The sequence below is a fragment of the Manacus vitellinus genome, unplaced genomic scaffold, assembly GCF_001715985.3.
Source record: "Manacus vitellinus isolate BGI_N305 unplaced genomic scaffold, ASM171598v3 scaffold_1_pilon, whole genome shotgun sequence".
NCBI classification, from domain to species: domain Eukaryota; kingdom Metazoa; phylum Chordata; class Aves; order Passeriformes; family Pipridae; genus Manacus; species Manacus vitellinus.
The window spans coordinates 19458286-19486152 of NW_021939396.1; the positions used below are offsets into that span (position 1 = coordinate 19458286).

The 27867-nt window shown below is 39.8% G+C and overlaps 1 protein-coding gene across 2 annotated transcripts; it reads right to left on the reverse strand.

Annotated features, from left to right (window-relative positions):
• Window positions 1-6746: 6746 nt before the first annotated feature.
• ATP6V1C1 (ATPase H+ transporting V1 subunit C1) lies at window positions 6747-26542 on the reverse strand. 2 transcript variants are annotated; one of them, XM_018077843.2, is made up of 13 exons: window positions 26445-26542; window positions 22377-22559; window positions 20263-20330; window positions 19111-19196; window positions 18306-18400; window positions 14595-14686; window positions 13395-13493; window positions 11978-12046; window positions 10590-10682; window positions 10410-10503; window positions 9796-9893; window positions 8505-8631; window positions 6747-7357 (listed from the first exon to the last, which is right to left on the reverse strand). In XM_018077843.2, the coding sequence occupies exons 2-13, from the start codon at window positions 22506-22508 to the stop codon at window positions 7262-7264; spliced, it is 1149 nt and encodes a 382-aa protein (XP_017933332.1). In that variant the 5' UTR covers window positions 22509-22559; window positions 26445-26542; the 3' UTR covers window positions 6747-7261. The 2 variants fall into 2 exon arrangements, with proteins under 2 accessions (XP_017933332.1, XP_017933336.1); XM_018077847.1 differs by lacking the exon at window positions 26445-26542 and adding an exon at window positions 26365-26371.
• Between the last annotated feature and the right edge of the window lie 1325 nt (window positions 26543-27867).

The window sequence follows — 27867 nt, forward strand, 5'->3', positions numbered from 1 at the left end:
GCACAAGAATAAAGAAACTGTGTAATGATTTCCACAGTGCCTCTGTCCCAAGAGACCTGGAATTCCTCCTGAAGAGTCTGACAGAGAAAGGCAAGCCTCTGCCAGGCTCTACTAGAAGTTATCAAAGCCTTAGATTTTAACATTTGACTTAAAATTGAAGTTTGTGATAGAAAGAAAACTTGGTAGCTCAGGAACTACAGGAATATTTTCACACATCAAAAAATTCATAAATCTATTTAAAAAGAGACAAAGATAAAAAGGCCTGCATCAAGGTTCTACAGCCTTCAGCTGCAGGATCATTGTCTTTTCTTTCTTTGTTGCCATGGGTGTGAAGCAGGGTTGTACATTGGTACAGAAGGTTGAAAGCTGGGGACTTTTGCTTTGATGGAGAATGCATGATCCCTCAAATTCCTTCATTCACAATATTTGCTAATATCAACAGAAATAGTAAAGAGTTAATCAAAGAACCCACTTTTAAAAACTGAAATCCCATAACGGACCTTGAATTAGACATACAACATTTTAAGGAGCAATTCTGAGTCCACCAGGATTCTACTGTTGGGACATGTCAACCTCTTCAGGCTTCTTTCATCTCTTCAGTGAAAGGGTGGATATGTTCTTGGCATCACATGAATCTCTAGGGAGTACAGGGGAGCAAAGCATAATAATTATGGACAATATTAAGAATTTCCTTGGTACTACGAGACCAAGAGATCATTCAATGATCAAACACTTCAATTCAAACTCAAATCATTCAGCAAAGGCTTCACGAGAGCTTTACCCCGGCAGTTACTCAGGAGCAGCCCGAGGTTGCTCTCTAGAGGTGGAAAATACAGATTTCATTTCAGATGATTCAATCAAAACAACGCATCAGAAAGCACAGACCCGGCCAGACTGTAAAAAAAGGAGAGGTCCTTGATAAGCCCACAGAGGACAAAAGCTAAAACCACCACCTTTTAAGAAGAGATACAGGAGCCAAAAAAAGGTGTGCACACAACAGTGTGCATGCACACACTGCTTTTTGTAAGTCTTTAAGATAAAAGTGATGTTGTCTGTTCAAAGCTGGCTCTCCAGCATCTACTTTTGCCTAATACAGGCCTGTAGTTTTCCCGTTGGCTCTGTCCAATGCAAGACTCTCTAAAAGTACCCACAGAGCCACAGCTTCCCAGGTCCCACCAGCACCTCACATAAGTCTTTCAGGGAAATACAGCATTGCAATGATCTGCTTATGGGCTCAAAAGAACCTCAGGAAAACCACATTAAACTCAGTGAAGTTGCAGGAATTCAAACATTATTCAAACATATATTCCCAGAGCCTACAGAAAGTGAGCTTCTAGGCGAAATACAACCCATAGACCTTGGCAAGAGGAAGCGTTCATGATTTAGTCTATCCGTGATTCTTGCTCTTAATGCCACAGTACAGAGAGCTGACAGAGTTCATTTGTTTACACTGAAGAAACACGAGAAGATCCCAGGCATGGATTCTATCCCCATGAAGTGAAGCGTGATGCCATTTGCTTATGACTCATCTCACCAATTGTGCTCTTAAAGATATTTAAGTCAGTATAAGATAAACTATACACTGTCTTCCTGGAGACAACTACTAAGCTGCTGGCAAATATTAGGGTCTTTCACTCTAAGAATCCAGTCCTGGTTGGGTGGAAGACAAACATTGCAGTTGTTGACATTAAGTGATAGAGCAGAATTCAAACATCCCTTCTGCAGTGGAAATTCTGCCAGAAAATCACAATTAAAATACAAAGCTATCTGGGAAGAAGTTACTTTCTAAACACTTCTGTCACTGTATGCAAGGTTTTCTGTACCTAATAGTTCAGCAGACCACAGGTACATTTATCTCCCAGAAAGCTTTCAAAATCATCAATATCTTTACGAAAACTGAATTAATACAGAAGTCTAAATACTGAGCATTTCAAAATATTATTATATATTAAAAACAAACAAACAAAAAACCAAAGCAAAGATCTCACATCTGCTGGTCCCTGTGGATTGCCCCATCTAACAGCTATATTCCTTACAACAAAAGCAGACCCAGAAGCAGGTGCTTGAATACTGCAGGGGCACTCACCACCCTCTGCTCAAGCAAATAATTAGTCTCAGGAGCATCTTATCAATGTTTAAAAATAACTGCTGGGAGGGTGTAAAGAGGGAACCTGGCTTCTCAGTGGTGCCCAATGAGCACAAACCAAGATATATCACATCCTGTCTAAACATAACACAGTTTTAATACTTGGGTGTTTGAACACCAGAGAAGGTTGCCCAGAGAGCATTGTGGAACCTCCAGTCTAGGAGATTTTCAACACCTTACTGGACAGTCCGGAGCAATCTGTTCTACTTGACCTTGCTTCAACAGGGGGGACTAGATAATCTTCAGTGGTGCCTGCCACTCTCAACTACTGCCAAGCTGTGATGTCTCTCATTAGTGCCAAGCTGAGGAGCCCAAGCACCCTCCTCAACCCATTGGCAATGTTCTTCCTAAGGCTGTTGGCCTTCACTGCTGCAAGGACTCATTGCTGCCTTGTGCTCAACATTTCCAAAAGGAGTCCTGGGTCGTTTTTCTGCAAAACTGCTTCCCAGTCAGTTTTGTACTGGTATGTGGGGTTATTCTTCCCCAGATGTGGGACTCCACATTTCCCTCTGTTGAACTTCAGGAGGTTCCTGTGTCCCCACTTCTGCAGTGTATCGAGGGCCTCTGATCAGGGACCATTTGGCACATAAGCCATTCCTTCCAATTTTGTATCACCAGCAAACTTGGTGAAGTTGCACTGTTCCTATCATCCAAGTCATTAATAAAAATGCTAACAAATACTGGCCTCAGTACTGACCCCTGGGGCACCCCACTACCCTGGGCCTCTGGGTGGATGTCATGCCACTGATTACAAGCCTTTGAGCCCAGCAATTCATCTGCTTTCCAGTCCACCTCACTGTACATTTACCCAGTTTGTACTCCATCAGTATGTCCATTATGTTACAGGAGACAGCATCAAGGACCTCGCTGGAGCCAAGGTAAACAACCACCCACTGCTCTCCTCTCATCCACTGCTCTAGTCATCTCATTGCAGAAGGGCTATCAGGTGGGTAAGGCACAAATCCACACTGACTACCCTTAATCACCTTCCTGTCCTTAATACAGTTTGCTCCTTGATCCTTCCCTGGGATCAAGGTCAGGCTGCCCAGACAGTACTTCCCCAGATCCTCTTCTTGCCCTTCTTCAAGACAGAGCCATGTTTGTCTTCTTCCAACAAGTTTGTGGTTGTTCATTTTCCTTAAGCTCACTGAAATCCTCTCCCGTCTGACCTCAGATATGGTGATGCTCCCCCGTGCCCCTTCCTGTTCAGTAATGAGTTACTAGGTCTGCTTAACTGCCCCTTCTACAAGCTCCCAGCTACCACATTCCCTCTGCTTCTGCCCAGCTCTCTGCTCCTTCTTCTCCCCAGTCCTGGTGATCCTCGAACCCACTGTGGGTATTGCTTTCTCACACAGTTTTATTACTAAATTTTGTTAGCTTTCAAATGGCATCCATCAGCAGCATTTCAATATCTATCTTAAATTCACTAAAATACTAGTACATTGCTATTTTAGATACTTCTGCTGTGCAGAAGTTGTCTCCCCTTCTCAGACTTTGACTGCAGACATGTAAACTGTGACAATCCAGTTATGTCTGCTTTTTCTATTAGGACATAAATCATCTGCTATTACTTATTATAAGAAAAATAAAATTCCCATACTCCTCACATTCCAGAGTATACTATGTTTTTAATTTCTTCCACAAATTACTCTCTAACTTAATCATCTGGCATCCTTCTCAGAAACAAAATGAAAATTTTCCATTTCTACACAGTTTTAACCTTGTTCCATTTGCCAGAAATCTTTGAAGAACCACAAATATAAACTATAAAAAGAGAAGGTTCTGTTTCTAGCCTTTTCCTGTAAATCAAATCTAACACAGACTAGCTCCCAGCCCCTGTATCCAAAGTATCCCTCTTCAACACTAGGAAGGCCCAATGGCATCAGACGTCAGCTCTTCTATGGCTGGTCATTAACATTCAATACTTTAAAATGCTTCCTTCCATGCAAACAGCAATTCTAAGTCAGCTCAGCCACAGGTAACTCCAGTCTAGATAGATCACTGACAGGAAATGCACTGTAGGTATTTCCCTGCAGCCCACAGTGGAGCAGGGACTGTCTGCAGCCTTTGGAGAGGTCCATGCCAGAGCACATATCCACACTGTAGCCTCTGGAAGACCCAAATCAGATCAGGTGGACATGTCTTGAAAGAAACCTGGCCCACAGAGGACCCATGCTAGACTAGGTTTACTCTGAAGGACTGCAGCCCATGAAAGGAGCCTTGCTGGAGCAGAGGAAAAGTGTGAGGAGAAGGTGAAGCAGAGAACTGTTGAGAACCAACCATAATCCCCCACTCCCCATTCCTCTGTGCTGCTGGGCACAGAGGTTAGGGATAAAGGAGTGAAGTTGGGCCTCAGAAAAAAAGAATAAGATGTTTTACTTTTTGTTTGCTTTTCATCATCCAAATCTATTGTAACTGGCAATAAAGTGAATCTTCCCCAAGTCCAGTCTGTTGTGCCTGTGATGGTAACTGCTAAGCAATCTCCATGTCTTTATCTCAACTTATGAGCTTATTCACCTTGTTTTCTCTCCTGTCCCATTGAACAGGGGTAATGAGAGAGCAGCTGGTGGGTATCTGTCCCCAGCCAAGGTCAATCCACCACGGCCTCCAGAGAATTTCCCACATTCAGACTTGCATCCTTTGCCTCTCCTCTTATTGCCGTGTACTTCTGAGAAGTGCTCAGGCACCTCAGAAGGCTCCATCTTCTCTGTATCCTCTTCTCAGACAGTTGTAAATACCAGTAAAATCTGTTCTTTGCTTTCTCTGTCTCTTCCCCAGCATGAAGAGATGTGATTTTCCCAGCCACAGTGTCATATGCTTCAGCCCCCTGACAAGCTTGGGTAGCTTCCACTGGAGTTTCTCCATTATGGTACTCTATTTCTTGTACTAGAGAGCCCAGATGTGACTTTACAAGTGCCCAATATTGAGGAAGGATGGCTACCCTCTGACTAACAACATCCCAGGAGACAGCTGGCCTTTGCCACAAGCACAACTAGTTTCCCACAAGCAGTCCCAGCTCCTTCTCTGCACTGCTGCTTCCTGGCTAGTCAGCCCCCAGCATGTACTGAGGCATGAGGGTTATTCCTCCCCCAGCACTGGACTTGGCAATTCTCTTGGCTGAAGTCCACACAGTGCCTGTCAGCCCATTTCTCCAGCATGCCCACATCCCTTCGTGTTTAGCACATTGACTGTTATCCTCACCTTGGATGGTGTCATTCTACTGTTCACCTGCACTTCACATCCACCCATTTCAGAGTGATCAAGGGCTGACTGAGCAGCCACCAGTTATCCTGAACATGGCCAAGTACATAGCAAAGCAGTTCACACAGTGTTTACTGGAGACCTAAGCCTTTACCTGCACTTGCTTGTAGAAAGGCTTTGAAAACAAAATCAAAAGGGAACTAAGGTGAAGAACAGAGGCAACAGTTTAGCCTGATTCCTCCTTTGATCAGAGAAGCAGGACAAAACCCCCTCTTTACCTCTAAGTAGAGTACTTCAGTTACAGTGGGCTCAGAACCAAGACCTAGCTACACATCTTCATGTGCAGCAATAGCAAAGACAGTGGAAAGAGTGGAGTTTCTGGGTGATAAAAGGGAAAACCCCTTCCATCTGGTCACACACTTTAGCAACCTGGATAGTAAGCAGCTAATATCTTCTGTAAGGAAATGAGACAGAGCATGGGAGTGTGAGCACAACTGAACACTTGACCTCACTCTTTCCCCCTTTATCTGTAAAAACAGTAAGAAAAGCAAATATGAATTTACACAGCAAATACTTTCATAGATGTCAAACCCCATTTCACTATCAGGAGCTAGATGCAACTCTTGCACTCAAAAGCTAGACTTCTCTTTTAATAATCAGGGATCTCAATGTTGTCTTATCAAAGTTAGCAAATTCCTCAAAAATGCTTCTGGGTTATGATTATAGAATCCAGAGCTAAAAGCTCTACACTGCTTAGAGCCACAGCACCAGTATTTTCAGTTAGGGACTAAATACTTCAAATACTAATGTTGACAAATCAGTGCTCCTCCAGCCTAACTCTTGATTCAAGTCAGTTTTAAACAGTACTGAAGTTTTAACTGCATATTTAGCTACTCATATAGGTAGAATACTTGTAATAGCTGCTACTAAAAAGCCCCTCTCTATACACATTAAAAGGAATTTTATATTCCCTATGTGGTAGAACAGATTCTGCAAAAAAAAAAAAGCACATTTAACAGTCCCCAGTATTCAAAGCCATAAAGTAGTCTCAAGCTTCAACTGATTGAAAAGAACAAAGAATTATCAAAAAATCCCAGCTCAGCCTAGCTTGCCAACAACCCAGCTTACCACCATCTTCCCAGTAATTCTCACATCTTTTCTTTAGAGTCAAAAAGATATAAACATGACAAACATTCATACAGAAGTTTGGCAGCCAAACAACACACTTGAGCATTTCTGCACAAAGCAAAATAAATTCCTGCATCTCTTTAAAGCATTTGTGCTGAAGCCAATTTCATTTCTGTACCAGGGCATGCAGGATGCAGCACTGGTTAAGACTTAATACATTGCTTCAGTTTAGACACAGGTACCTGCAGTTATATGTGGTACAAGAAAGTGACACTTTTGCACAGGTATGTTTATTTTTTCCTGTGTTTACAGTGCATCAACTGTAATTTTAAACCATTCAGAAAGCACAATTTCATACCAATTTTACATACTTTACATCACAGTTCAACAACGTTAACACAGTTGTATATACTAAATCAAATGAACAAAATGGCCATGAACATTTACACTATTCTTCTGTAAACAAGTTTTTTTTATAAACAATGGTAAATTGAATTAACACAGACCACCATATGAAAGAGGGATAAACTTTTCCTTAAATAAATCACTCTGTTTATAAATACTTCAATTCTCTCAATATACATTTACAGACATAGTCGATTAAAAGCTGATTACCTACACTGTTCTTGAAAAAGAAAACGTCTAGAGATGGACCACAGTGTGTTAAATTCACCTAACATAAGAAGCAAGCATATGATTAGTATAGTGTTAAAAGTATTACTGTACTTTAACCTCACTTCTGTTTGTTAACATCGACACTGAGAAGATTGTCATGTTAGGGAACTTTTACTTGAATTCCAGCAAGTTACAGTCGATCTTGTAGTACACGTATGGGTAGTACTCCTGTTGACTGAGGTTTAAACCAGGAATATCCATAGTTGCCTGCAAATAAAGTTTTGAAACCAGTTATAGCCTTACAATTCAGACTCCTATACAGAAGCAGATGAAATATTCATACGTTTTTGAAGCAAACAGGCCAGGCAAAGACTGCAAGCTTAAATTTTCACAATCAAGCAACTGTTTAACAACAGATAAAGTTAGAACTTTGACAAATGAATAACAGTATTTTTCAGAATTAAATACAAGTGCTTTTTCAACATCGAAGTAGTTCCGTATCAGTATTTCACACCCGTTGCTACAGTAAACACCCACTTTATTACGTGGAAACACTGGCAGTTTCTGATAAGAATGTTATAAGGGTGCTGAACGATCCAGGAAGTTACGTAAAGTTCAGCACCTTTAATTTTCACCTGAATTGTCTCACATCCTTGTTCCCCAGAAGGGCCTGGAGATACTCTGGAAAAACATTACATTCAATATTACATTAAGAAAGATTATTTTTAATCTTTTTTAATCCAGCTAAACTTATGGTGTGGTATATATATTTATTTCATCTTTAACTTATGAAAATCACTGCTTTTCAATACAAAACAAATTAGTAGAATAAGCCTGCCAGCAAACCAGTTTTAAACATGAAAATGAGACCTCTACAGATGGAAAGGCTGACTCCATTTTGACATCAATTCAGCCTCCTTCAGCAGAGAAGGAAAACTATGTTAACTTAAAAACAAAGACAGCAATGCAAACAAAAAAAAGGTTTGGTACTAAGGCCACTGTTGTCACAGACTGTGGACAATTTATGCATTCCTCTGGGCTCAAAAAAGATACAAAGCATGTTCAAGTTCCTTAAGCCTAGTTTGAGATCAGAGTTGACTTGGTTTAAATTCTTTGAGGACATGAATATGCAGTCCATTGGTAGTAGGAAAGAATATAGTAAGAAGAAATTACATGAGACTTTTAAACCAGACAGCTCATCAAATACAGTGGTTGCAACTTTAAATATCATTTGTCTTGCAAAAATGTAAAATAGAAGAGACATTTTTTATAAGGAGACATAATTCTCTATACTGTGAGAGAATGGAGAATATGGAGAGGTATAACTTTTTAATATAAAAGCCAAGACTTTTTTTTCCATTTAAACAAACTGAAACTAATATTGAAGGGGAGTAGCAGTCACAAAAATACTTACATCAATGATAGCTGCTGCACTGCTGTCAAGGTGTTTGTATAAGTCATACAAAACCTCCCTCAGTTTCTTCATTGTTTTCTTATTAGGCTGAAGCAGCATTGCCTGGAAGTTAACTGGCAAACCATACCTGACAAGGTCAAGTAGAAAACTATGAAAATGCTGAAATAAACCTTCTTTTATATTTCAAAGCAAAATCTGATTTTATTTTGAGAAAGGATCCTATTGCTGAAGAGGAAATTCTGCTCATTACCATTTCTGCAAAACCATTCTGTGTCTACAATTCATAAGGCATCACCAAAGCAGAAATTCTTTCTTCAAGTTGAAAATAATAAAATAGAAGTGCTTTTAAAATAATTTAAAATCTTTGAATACTTAGTACAATCCTCTAAGTTACCTGAATTCTCACACTAAGTTTTGAACACTCCAATTAGTTTACTTGAAAGACTTTGCTTATGCACTTGGTGGAGAATCCAGTCTCTACTCAATCCTCCTTCTTAGAGGCCTTGAAACATTTGCCAACATTCCAATCAAGTTCAGCTTTCTTCCTTACTCAAGTTTTATCTTCAAAATAAGCCCATAGCAGCTATCTAGTGGACTAGAATGAAAGTTAATGTGATTTGTTTTCTTTTTATCCTCTGGTTGTCTCCTTTATAACAACTTATCAAAAAGGCTAAAAACACCTTCCCCTTTCCTGACTAAGGCAGGAGCCCTTTCAACTCTTAAAAAAAAAAAAAAAATCAAGGTCCTTCCTTCTGCAGAACAACTACAGCTGTTCTTAACTAGTAACTTCAGTTGTGGATAGGTGTGAAGAAAAAAAGCAGAGAAAAATTACAGTTAGAAAATTGAGTGGTTTAATACTGAAAAGTTTAAACTACAAAATTCTTAGAAAAGCACATTTTCAAGAAAAAGCATACATTTCATGATGTCAAACTATTTTACTCAAAGCCCAAATACTTTTTACTCTGAACTACTCTACTTGGCTCTTGTTACATGCAGCTCATGAAGTAAGCTAGAAATCAGCAAATATGCCTTCCTGCTACTTTAGAGAGCATGTTTAACTCCTAAAGCACTATTGGAAAGACTATCCACAGTACAAGATACATTATTACCTTCCTCAAATATTCCACAGCTGGCAACAAGAGTATTGCCATCAGCTGTTCTTACTGCTCTACTTCTTGCTTCCTCCTTCCCAAAAGAGCAGCTTCACACACCTCAGCTTGGTAATCCCAAGATAAACATAAAGTCCTACAAAGTCTAGGAAGAAAAGCACTGTTCAAATCTGCCTCCTTACCTTAAAACAGATTCAACAAAAACTCGTAATGCTTTCACATGGATCCATGCAATGAAAGCTTCACTGAAATTAACTTTCAGCCACCGAACTAGAGGCCCCTGTGAAAGGGAAGAGGAAAAAAAAATTAGGTTATTCAAACATCAGAAGAAGATCCAGCCCATTATCCATGTTTGAGCAGCTACTCAATATCTGTACCATGATAATAAAGACAAGTTTAAGGCAGATTACACTATAGACATAATGGCTCAAGGGAATTTGATACTAAGTAGAGAAATTTAATGAGACTTCCCATTGTCTCTTCAGTTCACCATCTCAGCTCTCATGAGCTAACTATATTAAAGATCATTTTACTAATATCTGATTATGTCATTCAAATACTTGTCCATTTTCAAACTTCATATATTATCAGCTGTGATACCAGCCCTTGGTTCAATGCAGTGGGGAGCACTTATACTCACTTATCCTAGAGCAGATTAGCTGGGTGGCAGGCTGGATACAGCATGTCACCCTTGCAATGCTTTCTCAGAATCACAAGTTCATGAAATTTTTATGTACCAATAACAAGTCTTAGATGTCTCTCACATTTCTATAATAACTAGTTTATAAAGACTTACAAACTGTTTCTTCTTGTCAGTTGACAGTCTATTCATTTCTTCTTTATCAGCTTTCATCTCTTCTTCATTATACTGGAAGTCACGGACCAAAAACCTGCGTTTGGAAGTGGATAAAATCAGAAGTGGCTATGGAGATCCTTCAAAGCATGAGAGACAGAACACACATAAAATAAGCCTTACTTATACTCTCTGGCTTTGTGCTTGAAGTCATCCACTGCCTTCCTGAACAAGGTGACATTACAAAGGTAACTGTCTTGGTCCTCAAAGAGTACACTACATAGGAAAAAAACAAACCAAGTGTCAGAATTAATAAGGTTCAAGTCAGCACAGATCTGACATACAATAGCATATGTTGTACTTTATTGCTACAAGGCAAGAATATAAATGTAGATAATCTTATGGGATTTAGTTCCTGAAATAAACACCTTATAGAGAAAGTAACCAACTGCTCTTAATTACTTCCTTTGTAAAGGATGGCAGCTTATAATTCACAGAGACTTCTCCACTCAGAAACACTTCATATGATATTTGTTCAAAATAAAAATCATTTTACAAAAAAAGGAACTGAAACTGGCTCAGTACTGAAAAGTTTGGACTAGGGATTTATTAGAAGTATGTATTTTAAAGAAAAATTAAATGGATTTAAAATAGAAAAGTACACAAATTAAAAAAAAATATAGGTTGGCAAGAGAAGGTGTTTCTTAGGCTGTAGATTTAGTATTTTAGAATTCAAAATAATACTGCTTATTTTGAGTTTTCATCTTAGGAAAAAAGCTTGAAGATATTTAGTCTGTTCCTCAATGTCATACTGTCTTCAACACAACCATTATCCAATAGTTTAACAAGTAGCCCTAGGTTGTGGTTTCCCAGTAATTAAGAATCATTAGCAGATCTCCCACTAGGCTTAAATTAATGCAACTCAAATGTGAAGTCATCCAGAGCAAGTTCAGATTTTGTAACTGGCTGGTAATATCAGATCTGTCTGATCAAAATCTCAGCCTGTCAGTTAAAATTAACCACATCAACACTTTGTACTACACACTGACTTTATTTTCAATGTGGTAAAGTGGTTTAACAGTATTATCAAATTTGCCCATCACAGACACCAAGCACCTTGGTACCAAGGATCTAAAGAGGCAAGTTACCTTTCTTTGCACATAAGAAAACCATTTACACTTCCAGTTCTTCATTCTTTAGAAGCTTTTGAAGAGTATCTGTAACTTGTTTCAAGTTCCTCCGAATACAGACATAAAGCATACAGGCCAGCAGCCAGTACTTGTTGCTAATCCCCACAATGCCCCAGTTTGAAGCTGAATATGCCTGACCAGAAATGGATTAACTTTTCAATTCTCTTACTCTTCCCACATAAATTGAGTTTGATAACTTTGTTAATCCTAGAGTTAGAGGTCATTTGAATTTTTCCTCAACTACAACATGATCAGGCTTGATCAATAAACACATTTTGACAAGTTTTTGACCAATCTTTAAAATTCTAAGTCACTCCAAGATAAAGAACACTCCTAAAACACAGCACACACAAATATGAGACTTAGCATTTAAAGACTTACTTGCTGGAACGTGGTACAACCATCTCTGCTAGTGTTTCATACTGCTTAACCCAGTCATTATAATTTACCCTAGAGAATACACAGGTTATGGTTAGACTTTTAGCACTGTAGTAAGAAATCTGAGATTAAAGGATCAAGTGTTTTTAAAAGGGTCAAAAGCATTTAATCATCACATCTTCCAACAAAGGTGTAGGTTGTCACAAATACTCAGGACATCAGGGACAGTACTCCTCTTGCTGTTTTTATAATTGCTGATAAATAAACCAAAATGATAGCAAAAGTAATAAATTTTCAGTCTTCATGTAAATTTAAAGTGTAAAATTTTTGAAATAAAAGAACTATGAAGTTAAATCAGTCATCATTAAGTACAGATCTCAGAGCACCAAATGGACTTAACTGTCAAGGTTGATCAGAAACTCCTTATGCAACTCTCCTCTTCTGAGTTACTAATAGGACTACTTTTTCCACAATTACAAACAGGTTCCCCATGGTCCTTGCACTTGCCTGAAGGACTGAGAATTTTGGAAGCCCTGCCTTTCTGCAGTTGGTGGTGAAGAGGTTCCATCTTTTCAACACCAAAACCAAAATCAAAGACAAATAACAGCTGAGATATACTAACCAGCTGCTTTCTGTTGTAGTCACTGCAAAACTGTTTTTCCTTCACCAGAGTTTTACACGACAGACTCTACTGCTTCATTTCGTAAAGAAAGCCAGTCTGCTTTTTAGAAGTTGGAAGCTCTTTCTATTCCCAGCTCCAGAAAGACAGTCTAGTACCATTTTCTCATTTTACAAGAGTTTTGAGGGTGTCTGTATCATCACTTTCCTTGGCCAGGGGAAAAGATGGGGTTTCTGTTGTTTAAACATTTCAAACAGGAACCATCTGTTCCCCCAGCAAGCCATTGGCATGACATAAGCAGGGTTCCATTGGTAGAGACTTAGATCTAAGTAAAAAATCTGTGTTCTGGCAATCCAAAACCATACAGAGCAAAGCAGTAATGAGTTCACTCACTAGGTGGTGAAAGTCAACATACTTCTAACCAGGATAATTTAATTATTAAGCCTTCTAATGTAAAACAAATCATGTTTTTACTCAGCACTTACTATTTTCATAAGGATGCCTTCTGCAACATGACTAGTCACAGAAGACACTAGATAAGAGATTTAAGTCTAATCTCCTGTTTCTTCAAGAAATTCATGAGCACTCAGCATTCCTTATGATGAATTCTCATGAACAAAGGAATACAGGCACACAGGCTCATTTGCCTCTACTAAGCATTTGAATGTTTGTGTTTGCTCATCCAGGAAAGCCCTAAACAAATTCAGATGTCCTTTCTTACAGTATTATAGGGTTGTGAGATCTATTATTTGATTTAGATTTCTTATTTTATTCTGCTCTTAAGATGAAAAATAAACTTACTTTGGTACAATCACTAATAATGTGACCAAATATTCTGAATCAAGTACAAAGTCCTCTTTCTTTACAATATCAGCAAGACTTCTGGTTAGCAAGCTTCCCCTGCAGAGAAACAAAGACAGCCAGAACAATTACATGTTTAAGAACTGAATTTGTCTGGATAAGTTTACAGTGCTTGATAATATAACATTTTCAAAAATACATTTTACCTAACCAATTGCTATTAGCAGAGCAAACAAAATGCCCTTACGTGCATTTTATATCACACTGTCCTAAGTCACTGTAAGTTTTTATCAGTAGCTCCGCTGCTGTGCGTCATTTCCATATTCCAAATACCTCACATGCTTAGGCAGCCAACTTTTAAAAAGAAAAGTTATTTAAAACCACAAGAAGCATTAAAACCATGAATTGTGAATTCTACTACATGGAGCCTCAGAGTTACAAGTAATCTAGTACAGACCTACAGGACCTCAATAAAAGTCAGAGCAGCCTATTGCCTCATATTCACAAAAGATGAAGAACATACATAGATTTAATGGGGCTCAGCTCCCAAATTACCATGGCTTAACACAGAAGTCATGGCTCACTCCTAAAACAGCTTGTCATATACTATCATTAGTATGACCTGTATTTCTGAATCAGCCAGCAGGCTTGTACCATTAACTGTAATGGCAGGGTTGGGGCAAATTAATCAACCATATTTGCACAGAAGAACTACTGTACCTCAACTGTATTTCAGATAATCATCACACGTACGTGACAAGACAACATGCAGTCCCTGTTTAATTTGTTATCTGTGTGCTCACAACTGCTGTCTCTGCTGGTTAATAATGGGGGAAGAAACCCAGTAATATTAATATGCTTAAAGCATAAATTGGAGTGAAGGAAAGACTTCCTTGTTTAGACGAGAGACAACTTCAGAGCAGTGTTACACACCACTAACAGCAAGCTCCTCTCAAAAGCTCCAGCAGTTTATACTATTTGTACATGCTTTTGTGATTTCGTAATTGCTTTTCATTCACAAGTAAGCTAATACCAACCAGTCAGCTGGTAATAAATGTTCTTTTATGACAGCTGCTATTCAAGGTCAATAAATACCTCAGAAATACATTAAGCTTAGAGCCTGTATCACTCCACATTTTTTAAGTTTTCATGCTTAGATAACTTCCCCGTGCTCAATTAGCAAAAAACAATGTAACTTACGCATTCTTTCTTTCCAAATTCTGAAGATTCCCTTTCAGATTATTGTATGCCGAGGCTCTTGCTTTTAGATCATTGTCAATCTGGTTTACTCCCTTAAAGATAAAAAGAAAAGGAACAGTGTCTAAAGAACTAGAAGAGAACTCATGTTTGGCTTGCCATTTCTGCAAGACATCCTTCTCAAATCCATCCTCCAGGATAAATTAGCATGATTACCAAAAACTATTCATTCCCAGCTAAGTAACTTGGCAGTAAGTGGAAGAACACAAAACAAATGAAGCAATTAGTACGTCTTAACCAGCCGACCATACGCATATCTGTGTGTACCCTATACAAGGAAGTATTTTAAATCAATATACCCAGTAACAGTTGGGTAACAAAGAATGTGGCACAGTGTTGGTCTGGCATAATAATGCTGCCTACTGTCTGCTTCACTGCCTCCTCACTATGGTATGGAGGTATAAGCACATTAAAATTCCCAGGGACAATTTCTGAACACAGTCAAGGGAGTCTCGCTTTATATGGATTTATGCCATTGACAAAACATTTTGTTTGTATAAAACACTTCATCTGGGAGATCCAGATATGATTTTGTTTCCACAAAGTAAATATCTCTTAAAAGCAAGGTCACTTAGTTAAATAGCGACCTTGTTTATGGTAACACCTAAGTTGGCTTGTCTGTAGCAGGAAAAAGTCATCAAAATCCTGACCATTCTGGTAGTTTTATTTGGCCACACATTAACAGCTTGCACCATTACAGACACAGCAATGCTTTAGACAAAATTCTCTGAAAATAACAAAATTGATTTAAACAGATGAGTATTTCAGGCTATTTAAATTCTTGGACTGATATAACCTTTAGCAAAACTTGTGGAACATTTCAGCAGGTGTCACACAAGGCATATACCTTCATGGAAAATATTTTACACTACAAGAAGTAACACTAACACTTTTTTTTTGTACAGCTAGAAATCAGCATAGGGGAAAAATTAATCAGAAGCTACTAAGGTAGTGCCTTGGTGCACTTGGACTTTTTCCCAGACTGACAACCTTCCCCTCTGCCTTTTCCAAGGCTCAAGACTTTCAACAGCAGTCTAACTATGCATTACTTAATGACAAAACCCAAAAACCATTGATACCAAATGCTGCCTTTACAAACCCATTCCATTCACCATTTCCTAATTGGCAACACTCTAGTTGCTCTCATTTGTAAAGTCAGTAGCCTTTTAAAAGAAGACTGTTCAGACAAAATCCTGTTACTGCGGCGCTGGCTAGAGTTTACTGTAAACAACAACCAGCTTTGCTTCCTATTGAATGTTAGAGAATGCAGAACCACAAACCTCAGTGTCACAGCAGAGCTCTTGAAAATGTAATTGTGTAAAATTACCAAATGAAACAACAATATAAACTTCCTTTGGGGAGCAGAATTGGTGAATAACTTACAAAGGTCATTGCAAAAGGAGGCAGACTTGTGATATTGCTAAAGAAAGTATCAATCTAACTTAGTGAGCCTACTTCTACACATAGAAAACCCAGATGTTTAAACCACTTACAAAGTTGTTGGCAATACACGAGTGTCCTCTTGTAACTATACAACTGAGCTATTGTACATCACTGGATGCCTGGGCTGCTGAAACGGTTGGATTAGGGCACCAAGGCTATCAAGGTTGTCTCCTTGCATAACAGTCTTATGACTAATTTCAAATTCAAAGAATGACTAGATTAAGACAGCTGTCACATGGCACAGATGTCATCTTTGAAGTATTCAGTATTGACACTGGGGTTCATGGTACCTCTGAACATTATAAGCTGAAAAAACTTGATGGATATTTTCAGCAGATTTCATTTTATTTCAAATGTTTTTAGCACTGCTGTAATTTTTATTCAACTGACAAACTCCCCACTGCAATTGCTGTTACTCATATTGGCAGACATCAGAACCTGCTGCCACAGTGAGTGAGGATATAAACCATACAGGAAAAATAGAATCTCATGATGTGACAAGCTTTTCAAATTATTTAACATGTCAAAAGGCTTCATAGATTTTAATTAATGTAGCTCTATCATTTTTTCTGTATCACCATGTTAATCACATGCCAAAGTGAAGACCTTAACTACGTCAGGACTCTCTTTGCCTTGGGACAAAACTGTTTGAAGTCCCACGACATGATCTCCTTGTAGAGTCACTTCTACAAGAACATAAGGCAGCTTCTTCAGTCATCTTCCTTCTCTGTCCCTACATAATACAAGTACAGCTAAACAGGAAGAGGAATGGAAACCCTCAACAGGATGACTCAGGCCTAACTACAGCAGAGCTGTTTCTCTGCATTCAATATGCTGCCTAATAATTCAATGAGGTCCCTAATGCAGATGAAGAATGTAAGACAGTTAAAGTTCAGGTTCTGGTATACAACTTTGCTGCAAGCAGATTATTTATCTAGCAAACTCCAGGACACAGAATAACATGCACTGAATCCTTGATAATTTTCAATAAAGGGCATGTCCCTTCATGTCCTTTGTTTCTTTTTCAAAAAGTTTAACTGCAACAGAAACAAGCTCTGTATTATAACAGCTGGAAATAGATTGAAACTTCATTTTTGATACCTTCTTCTTCTGAAGTGAATGTGTACTAAAGTAGTGTCAGATATTAAGATTATTATATCTGTGAGATATTTTGAATGTGCAAATCTTAAGAGCCATGAGACAGACAGTCTTCCTCCAACAAAATGCCACACTGCAGATGTTTTCCAGGAATAGTAACTGACTGTAATTTGTGGAAAAACTTCAAGATGCAGTGATAGTCCCAAAGAAAATATCAAAAATTAAAAGTGTCAGTTGCATTCTCAGTCAGCTTTGTACCATATATTAAGATTTTGTAATCTCTGAAAAAAAAAATTAAATTAATAGGTTCAGGAATCTGCAGTTATAGCAAAGCACAAGTCTGTCCATCCCAACCCCAATTATAGTCCCTACTTAGCCATCATTAGAGTCTATCTCTATAGGTATCCAAAGAAGCCGCTTTTTTTTTCCAGGTTATGTATTTCCAGCTAGTGACAGACAATTCCAAGAGCCAGTCTGCAGATTACATAAAACAGGAAAGCAAAAAAAAAAAAATTAAAAAGCTGTGAAGATATTAAAGCAAGAGTTGCTTACAGAGAACTCTCTCACTGTTTGACTACAGTCAGTCACTGCTGAGGACCCTGTCTAGGCTCACAGCAAACACAAACCAAACGAAACCCTCAAAGTACAAAACATTTTGCCAAGGTAAAGATGAGGAAAATGCATGAAAACTCTCAAATGAGCTTTTCTTACATCTAACACTGAAGGCTTATTTTTCCCCTCACAACTGAGTGCCACAGCTTTCAGAAGGTAAATAAGTTCCCTGGTTCACTAATAGCCCACAAGGTCTGAGAACATCAGACAAACAGCATGCTAGTATAGCAAAATTTGAATGTAAGCAACATCATCTGCTAGCTATTTATTTGTTAACTCAGTGACCTTAGGAAACAAAAATCAGGAAAGACAGCATGATGGCTTTCAGGAAGCACTCTCCAAACCCTATCTGCCTCCTATGGATGTCTTTTGTTACTAACTGCTACGAGGTTCACTACTATTGCTATCTGACTAAAATAGACAAATAGCTTTGAGTAGCAAGTGTTGTGCATAAATATCTCAAGTTCAAATACGAAATTTTCATAAAACAAATTACCTTACCTTTGTAATAATTTCTGAAATATTCTTCAAGGATTGCTTGATTGGGTATTTGGCCATATCCCACTGGAACCTTGTTATGTAGGTGACCAAGTCAACTAAAATTGTAATGAACTTTGTTAAGATAGGCAACAAAAAGATAGAGGTATTATATTCCATGTAGAATTGCTGTAACAGAACAGAACTGTAACAGAGTCTTTGTGGACCTTGCCAAGTGTGGACCCTGTTGCTTAGAGAAATCTGAAAATAAACAATCAAGTTGTAGGTTATCCATGACTTCTGCCTTCAAGATATTGGTTTCTCCACCTCTGTAGACCCTAAATGATATTTACTACCAACTCAGTGATCGCTGGAGAACTACAGACAGGAGCAATTATTTTTTGCTCTGTGAGAAAAATGGGTTAGAGGAGGGAGGGTTACGAAGGCAAGAAAGGCGGCAGTGATTACGGGCTCACTTGAAGGCTCAGCTTTGTAAAACTACTTACGAGAGACACTACTCCAAGCCCCTACCTAAGAATCATGCTAATCACTCATATCAGCCTCTCTTCCATCAATATGAGCTGTGTTAAATTCTATGAAATGGCTTTGAAAACAAAGTACTGATTCAGAGACAAGTGCAGCTTTTTACTAAAATAAAATGCGCCCCGAAATCCTTCTCAGCAGGGCTGTTCTCAATCCGTTCATTTGAGGGTTGTCCTGACCCAGGTGTAGCACCTTGCACTTGGCTTCACAGAACCTCAGTAAGTTTCAGGATCACTGCCTTCCCTCCTACAGTTTTAGGATGCACAAATCATGGTTAACACTTTACCTCCATTAGCCAGAAGATTCTCCTGAACTTTATCTTTACTGTCTTCTAGAACATCAGCCATATACTGGGCCACTTTCTTTACAACACTGAAAATGAAAGATAAAGATATGTAAAAAAACAAAACCAAAACATGCCATTTGAGAAATATCATTCACAAAACTGATTTTAAATTGCCTGAGATGGATCCAAAGTGATTGGGTCAAACAAGGACAATGATGATTGCTTTACATACAAGCATTCCAAGAGCACAAGCTGGGCTCAGTATCTGGAGGAGACTGACTTCTCAAAAATATTCCACAACTTTATTTAAAACCTTCTTTAGTGTTGCTACTCATCAGTTCTCAACAAGGTGAGGTGAGCTCCCTCATATTTGTGTAGGCTTCAAATGTAATTCCAAACTTTTTGGAAGTCTGTAATACTTTCAAAATTCTAACCCTTTCTAAAAATAGACAGTGAGGTAGAAATCATCAATAATCCAAATTAAACACAAGGCAACTCTGGCAAGGAAATTCGATACTCAAGACCTGCTTACCTGACTAGAAAAGGCATTTATAACATTACTCACATGGGCCATGATAAATAGTTTCCTTTTCTACTTAAAACAACTACTTAAAACTTCTCTCCTTGAAACAGAAGATGGCTCCACAAGTTCTGGTTATGTGAAATATTGTTACTTTTGCTCAAAATCATTTTCCAAGGGTCAATAGTTACTTCAAAATTAACAGGTCTTGCATTTTAATATTAATGCTGTTTAAGCATTTCTGTGGATTAGGAAATAATTTGGTACATTCTCAAAGTCTGTAAATTGTACTCTTGCTAAAAAAATAAGCTTTTACTCCTTTATACCATCACTTCCTGAAGCTGCCAGACTCAATTCTTAACCATTCTCCAGGACCCAGCAGCACATAGCACTACTGTAGGGACAACCATCCTTCATCAATGCATATTCCACAAGAAGTTCAGATTGTTTTACTTTTTCAAGAACAGATACTAGGAAAACCAGCATCCTAGCTTTCTGAAATCTTAGCTTGCTGACTGCCTGCAGAGGATCACTATGGAACAAAAAATGCTGAAAATAACCTGTCTATTATTAGGACTCAGCAAACCATCATATCATTAATATTTTGCATCCTAGTCAAAATAAGCTGTTACCTCTCCACAAAAGCATCCAGTTTAGCCAGCTCATCTGACAAACCAACCAAAACATCCAGTGTGCCAACCTAGAAGCAAAGATCAAAATGCATTAGTAGTTGTATATAAACATAAAAGGTAAAACCAAATAACAATAAAACTTAAATCTTCCCAACAGGCAGCTTTGCAGAACTACATGAAATGCTGGACTCTAGGACTTCAGACTTGTCAATTTACCAAAGTCACACTGTGTTTCATTTGCTCAAGAGACTCCCATAAAGCACTACAGTATCAGATTAACTCACTAGTTTGGTACACGGTTTCAGTCCAGCAATCCAGCCATCCAAAACATGTTAAAACAAAATTTAATTTATGAATTGGCTGTATTTCCCACAAGGCACTAGCTTCAGCATTTGATTTACTAGTTTAGATCAAATCTGAAATTTCTCTAATCAGGAGTCAGTGCTGGAGGCCACCAGAGGACATTGAAAACCCTGACGATACAAGAGTAGTGCAGCAGTCAGACCAACAGGAGTCTGGACTTTTTGCATCTGGGGTAACAGAACATCTGGCTTGTCTGGCTTTCACTCTTTCTTCCCTTCTCCTCCAGAAAACACTTTCTTGCCTAATTTCAAGTAGTTATCTAGAGTACACATTTCTTGCTGAAATATTACAGGGCATAAGTGAATCTTCTGTCTAGCCAAGACACTATAACATTATTTCTAGTCTAGCATCTATGTTCTATACATTTGAGCACTCAGATTCACATTATTCCTTTTCTCTTTAGCCTTGAAGCAGAAAGGAGCAGAATTATTTAAGAAACACCACAACCACATCACTTTCTATGCCCCACCTTCTTCTAAGCCACATGCAGAATAAGGAAGCTCATGTTTTAACTAGTCACTTACAAGCCAGAGGACAAGTAAGTCTTCAAGCAATAAGGTGCCTGTTCAGTGGAGACTAAATCACTGTTTCAATGAGTTTTAACCAAAGGATCTCAGTCAAACAGTTTTACCAGGTCCACAGAAGCCAAACTTTATATAAGGTATATTCAACTTCTGCCCTACAGGAAGTAGAGTAGAAGCAAAATCAATCGTTTCTAGCCCTAATGGGCCCCATCAGTTTTCAGTGACAACTCCCCTAAGTGCTGTAGCCATCCTGACTTATGCCAAGGATCCCCTGGGAGGAGACAGACATTTGTTTAGTCCCTATTCTAACTCAGGACAGTCCGAAGTCATGGCAGTTGGAAGATCCTCTTAAAAGACACACTGAAGCACTTTGTGCCTGGGCTTGTTCCATAGCAGAGACAGGAAGAAGGCATCACACCACCAGAACTTGATCCACTATGTGGACAAAGATCAATGCCATTTTTTTTCTCTTCATTTTTATAAACTTTGATGAACTTTCACTCCACTAAACTGAGCTCACAATTCTTCTTGTTCAATAAATATTCAGGTGTCAGGATAGACCTTTTCTCAACAAATACACTGGCTTGTAACTTTTCCATATGCTGATGATCATATTAAACCAAAATAAACTGCTTTAATATTTTCTTCCTACTTGTTTCTCACAGGAATAATTTAAACAGTTTTTTTCCCATTTTCCATAACACACTGGCAGGTCACACTGGAATGCTCAGCTAGAGATAACCACTACTTTAACAGAAGAATGTTACTTCTGGACAGAGAAAAGGCAGCAGCTGTTTGACTACCCTGTATTTTAAACTGAGCCTTTCCACTGCATCTCAGATAGAAAAGGAACAGACAAAGCAGAAGGAAAAAACAAAAAAAGCAAAACAAAACAGTCAAACTATCATCTCAGTACTCAGATCACAAGTTTCCATTTTTCTTCCCCAACTAACTGCTAGCAGCATAAGATCATCCTTGGAAAAACTGCTGTATTAGCTGAAAGAACTCAGGTTGCTGAACCTTTAAAGCATACAGAATGAGCAAAGTTCACAAAAAAGGTAACTGTTGTCTCAATTATTTTTTGAGATCCACACATAAACATCAAAAGAAGTCAGCTGTACTCCCTAAAGCATCTGCAAGTACTCCTCACCTGCAGTTTTAGTCTAGAGAAACAAAGATGATGCAAAACAAACACACTTCTTAGGAGATGACACAGGGTTTACATACCTTCAAGTCCGGAATGTTGAACTTGGAATTAGTAGAAAGATTGTTGTGTTTTGTAGTTGCTGCATGTAGTTTCTCCCACGTCTGTTGACAGGTTTTTTCCCCAGGAGCAGAAATCAGCCAAAACTCGGTCATTTTTCTGCCTTTATCTTGATGCTTTCTGCTTCTGAAGATAAAGGCAGGACACTATTAAAAGGAAAGCAAGGGAGAGAAGAAAAAATATCTGCCATTAATGCAGCATTCAAAGCTTGGCCTGAAGAAAAATATCTCATTCCATGTTACTAAAGTGCAGTTCCAATCACTTTAAGAGATTTTACCCAAGAGTATCATGTGGTTTCAAATTCATTTTTCCTATCTTCCAAATCACATCTGCACAGTTGGAAAGTCTTTTTAAACTGCCCATGCTGCAAGTTAAGGTGGGCTGAGTTTGCAACATTAGCATCTTTCAACTGTACTTTCACAGAAAGATTACAAGCAAACAATCTAACTGAAAATAAATCCAAAAAACAGGACCCAAATCATATTTTCACAGCTGCATGTATTTTCCAGCTTCTGTACAACAACTTTTTCTGAATGTATCAGAGAGAAAAAAAGGGAAAAACCAAACAAATTTCAACTCTGACATTATATCTTTTCCAATAATTTTTCAGATTAGGACAGTTTTTTAAAGTAAATAAATGCCAAAAATTACTTAAGTGCAAAAAAATTTAGTCTATTCTTTCATGCAACTAAGGTTCTCCTGGCAGCTAAAAATTTCAATGAAAAGGGGAACGTTTCCTAGCCTTGATGTCTCTGTTGCTATTGTAGATCATCAGTAAAGTAACACGTACTGGCATTAGTCAAGAGAGTGTTGGTACTAAACATAAATGATGTTGAGTTACTTTGCAGACAAGTTCAAGAAGTTAGGAGCATATATGTTCTGTGACTAAGAAACACAGGTTGCTGGTTGACAGCTGCTGGATTTTTTTTAGTAAGGGAGTGAAGAACAAAATCAAAGTGCACCTTGACAGAATCTAAATGTCAAATTTTGATATCTGCAATGTCTTCTGTAGCAGCTTTAAATGAGTGGAGATTAACCTACCTTTCGTGAGCACAGACTACAGCACTCAATCTTTTTGAGGAAGAACAAATCACATATTGCATTTTTAAGAATTAGAATGTGGTAGCAAACTTTGCCCAAAACACCACACATAGGTCTTTCATCCGTGTTATCATTGTAGGGGCAACAAGCTACCAAGTAAAAGACAGAAGAGCCATAACACAGAAATCCAGAATCCTATTCAGTAAGAGAGATGGAACACTGCATTCTCATGTTTTCCTCAAACATAAATACCCTCTAAAGAATATGTATAAAGTTTCCAGAGATTATACTGGCTAAGGAAACAATTATGTGTTTACAATGACACAGTCTCACTCCCTGCATTACAGACTGGGAAAATCAGCTCACCATTAAAATTTTAAATGTCTTTTCCCATGAAAAAAAAAAAAATTAATAGACCCATTGCAAAGAAAAATTGCTTTCAATAAGTAAAGTTTTCCAACCTTTCAAAGTTAGCTTTCCAAGACCAACTCTTCAGACTTCATATGATGACTCCAAATCTACCATAAACAAGCCTGAAGTTACAAACACCTAACAGACTTGCAGCAAATCTTTTTTTTATGCTAACATCCCAATGAATTATAGCATTTTATGATTCCTTAATATGTGAGGCAAAAATTAATTGTTCATCTGAATAACCAGGGTCCTTCTCTCCTGCTTAAAGTCACATGGCACAGGTGTAACAGTCGTAGCTCCCAGGAATCATTAACCCAATGAAGTTCCCTTCCTCACCATGTCTGCGTCATTGGTTTTCCTGAAGTTCTGCTCCATTTCTAATAGGCATGGAAAGGAAGATGATTTCCCATTCAAGGTACTTACTCAATGGAGTTTTATCAAATACATACAAAGAAAAAAGCTTGATAGAAGAGTTTTAAGTGTTTGTGTTATGTGAGAGGGCTTGAAATCAGAACTACGGGGAATACCAAACAAGAAGTGAAGAAAGGAGAAGTGCTACAGAATGGTTAGAAAAACAGAAACAAATGCTGGTTGGACAAAGAATATATATAGACCCAGTATAAAATGAAAGCCAAGAAATTTAATGAAAGGGACCACAGGATAAAGCAGGAAATACAGAAAAGAATGGATAAGTAAGCTGTTGCTCACACCATGCAACTCTATGACCAGCACCTTTTTGTAATGTACTGAGCAGAACGTGTCACAGCACAGTTCCACTGTGGCTCTTCGCTATTTTTGCTGTTTCAATTGTTTCAGCCATACACACTTTAGAAATATTCACAAATGGATATCCCCACACATAAATGGAATGGCCCACAACACATATATTTCTCAGTTTTAAAACATTCAATATCATAGTACAAGTACAGATAATCAAGCTGATGCTTTCAAGGTGGTGTTTTTTTCCTAAACATTGTCCATTCCATACCCTACCACACTAAAATATTTTGAGTACAAACCATGGTCCTAGTTCTGCTGAATGTGGGTAAAGTCACCCATTAATGGGTGCAATTGCTTCCAAGAGGCCACTGTAAGCAATTTCTGGCCAACACCAGCAAAATGAGTTTGCTATATAACCGAAAAAAAAGTTAGGAAAATGAGAAACAAAGTTTATACAAGAATCTCTCTACAGACCATGCTGATCCAAAGTTCAGGCCTTCCAGTGACAGGTTCTAGAATTCCAACTTTATGGACAGCACTGAGATAGCTACCTTGATATTTACAGTTCTACAGGTCATTGAACTATTTTAACACTGAATGATGAAAACTTTCATATCTCAAAAACAAAAATAAATTCAACCTTGCAAGACCAGCAGTGCTCTAACCCATCTCTATCTCATTCACTACTATTAAAGAATGCAAGTTGTCACTTATAAGGGCTTAAGAAATTGATTACAATGCTCTTTTATCATTTTAGATTCAACAATTAGGCACCATCCCTTGGGGGAGTTTCCCATAAAGTAACACTGAAGTGTTAACAATTCTTCCATGTGCAGTTACAAAGAGACTTCAGTAACATAAACACATCACCAAGATGTTCTACTAGTCAAATAAGCACTGCTCGTCTCCAAAATGCTTGCACTGTTTCATCCCTTGAACTTTTCCTCTGAAGTACCTGGCCCTAAATCTTCACTACTCTAATGCCTGAACTAAGTTTGCAATATTATTTAAAATGTATTTTGCATTACTACCCATCATTTATACTGCTTCATCCCTACGTTATTAGGAAAAATGGACTTCCAAAGAAAAATTTTCCATGCAGTACACTACAATCTAAAAGAAAACCTCTCAACAGCTTTTTCAGTGCCGTTATGGGAAAAACATAGTGATGTCAAAACAGAATCTCAGCTAAGGTCCCCAGGGTGAAGCTCGCTCTCAGAAATCACTTCTGACGCTCGGCCTCCACGTTTCACAAACAGAAGCGGCCACAACGAGGAAGCCGGGGAGATTTCGAGATTTCACAAGGAGTCGTCCCCCCGCTCGTGCGGAGGCGATCTGGGCCGGCCTGTGGGCGCTGCCCTCGCTGCCCACGGAGCCGCCGACCTCGATCACCGGGATTAGCTGTCAGTTCCCTTGGCCCCGCAGCCGCCGGTGCTCCCGGGGCCGCGCTGTCACTTGGCCCTGCCCCGAGGTGAACCCCCGCAGAGCGCCGCGGCCGGCGGCCCCAGGCCCGGCACAGCCTCGGGGGCCGCGGGACCCGCCGGGGCCGGCCGGCGCTGCCCTTCGCGCCAGGCCCGGCGCCGGGGAGGCGCGGGCGCTGCGGCAGCCCGCTCAGGGCAGCGCAGGCACCTGTCCTTCCCTCCTTCCCCATTTCCCTTCCGCTCCCGGCCTCGCCCCCCCGGTACCGTCACCGCTCCATCCTCGCCCGGCCCGGCCGGCCCCCCTTACCGTCACCCCGCCCATCCCCGTCCCATCCCCATTCCCGGCCCCCGTTACCGTCACTGCCCCACCCCATTCCCCATCCCCATTCCCCATTCCATCCCACTCCCCATCCCCATTCCCGGCTCCCCCGTTACCGTCACTGCCCATGCCCGGCCCGGCCGGCGCCGCCCGCACACCCGCCGGCGGGTCACGTGACCCGCGGTTCAGCTGATGCCGCCGCAGCGCCGAGCGCGCGCGCGGGCGGAGCAGCGGCGGGGCAGAGTGACGCGACCGCCCGGGACTGACGGGGCGCGGGGGCCACGGGTTCGAGACGCGGCTCGGTGTCATCGCCGCTCCTCTTGTCTGCGCCGCGGACAGCGACTGCCTCAGGGCCCGGCGGGCCCCGCCCACTTCTGATAAATAAATATGGGCTCGATGAAGGAATTCGTGTGAAAACCGCGTATGGCTGAGGGCGGCCCCGCGCACCGCGGGGAGCAGATGTTGTTGGGGAGGCTCTGTACGATTCTGCAGAGAAGGATGGTCGGGTTTGAAAGAGTGTGTTTGTTCTTGGCTGCGGTCAGTAGATTTTCTTCAGATCACAGGACCACAGAATCAATTAGGTTGGAAAAGACCTCTGAGATCATCGAGTCCAGCCTATGACTGAACACCACCATGTCAACTAAACCATGGCACGAAGTGCCACATCCAGTCCTTCCTTAAACGCTTCCAGGAATGGTGACTCCACCACCTCCCTGGGCAGCCCATTCCAGTATCTAATCACCCTTCCTTTGAAGAAATTCCTCCTAATGTGCAACCTAAACCTCCCACAGCACAGCTGGAGGCTGTATCCTCTTGTTCTATCACTTGTTAGCTGGGAGAATGCACCAACCCCACCTTGCTACATCCTCCTTTCAGGGAGTTGTAGAGAGGCTAAACAACCCCATCTCCCTCAGCCGCTCCTCGTCAGACTTGTGCTCCAGATCCTTCACACCTTCTCTGGGCCCCCTCCAACACCTCAGTGTCCTTTCTCAACTGAGGGGCCCAGAACTGGACACGGGACTCAAGGTGTGGCCTCACCGGTGCCAAGTACAGGGGGAAAGATCATGTCTTGGAAAACACACAGTGTTGGAATATGCAGAGGTAGTTCAGGGATCACAACTACGGGAACATGTGTGCTGCAATGCTTTACTGCTGTCAGTCTGCAGCAAAAGGCTTGGGAGAGAAGGACACCAGGGTGCAAGTGACGAGTGGGAAAACATGGACTTGGAAAGAAACTGTTGCAGTGTTATTTTGGCACCAAACCCCATTTGTCTTACTTTGCACTATAAATGCTGAGTGAAAAAGAACGGTTGTAAATTGCTCTATTACTAAGAAAGTCAGTTGTTTTTATTGTGTGAAACTGCCCGTCATCTTAATTCACAACATTATCTGGAGAAAGCAGGAAATGTACACAAAAAGCAAACAATTTTAGTTTGCTGGTTTTGGGGAACCAAATGGTTTGTTCCTATTTTTCTTAGTTGTTTGGTGTTTCTTTTTTGGGGGGAGTGGTTTCAAATACGCAAGAGTTGGCAGCTACTG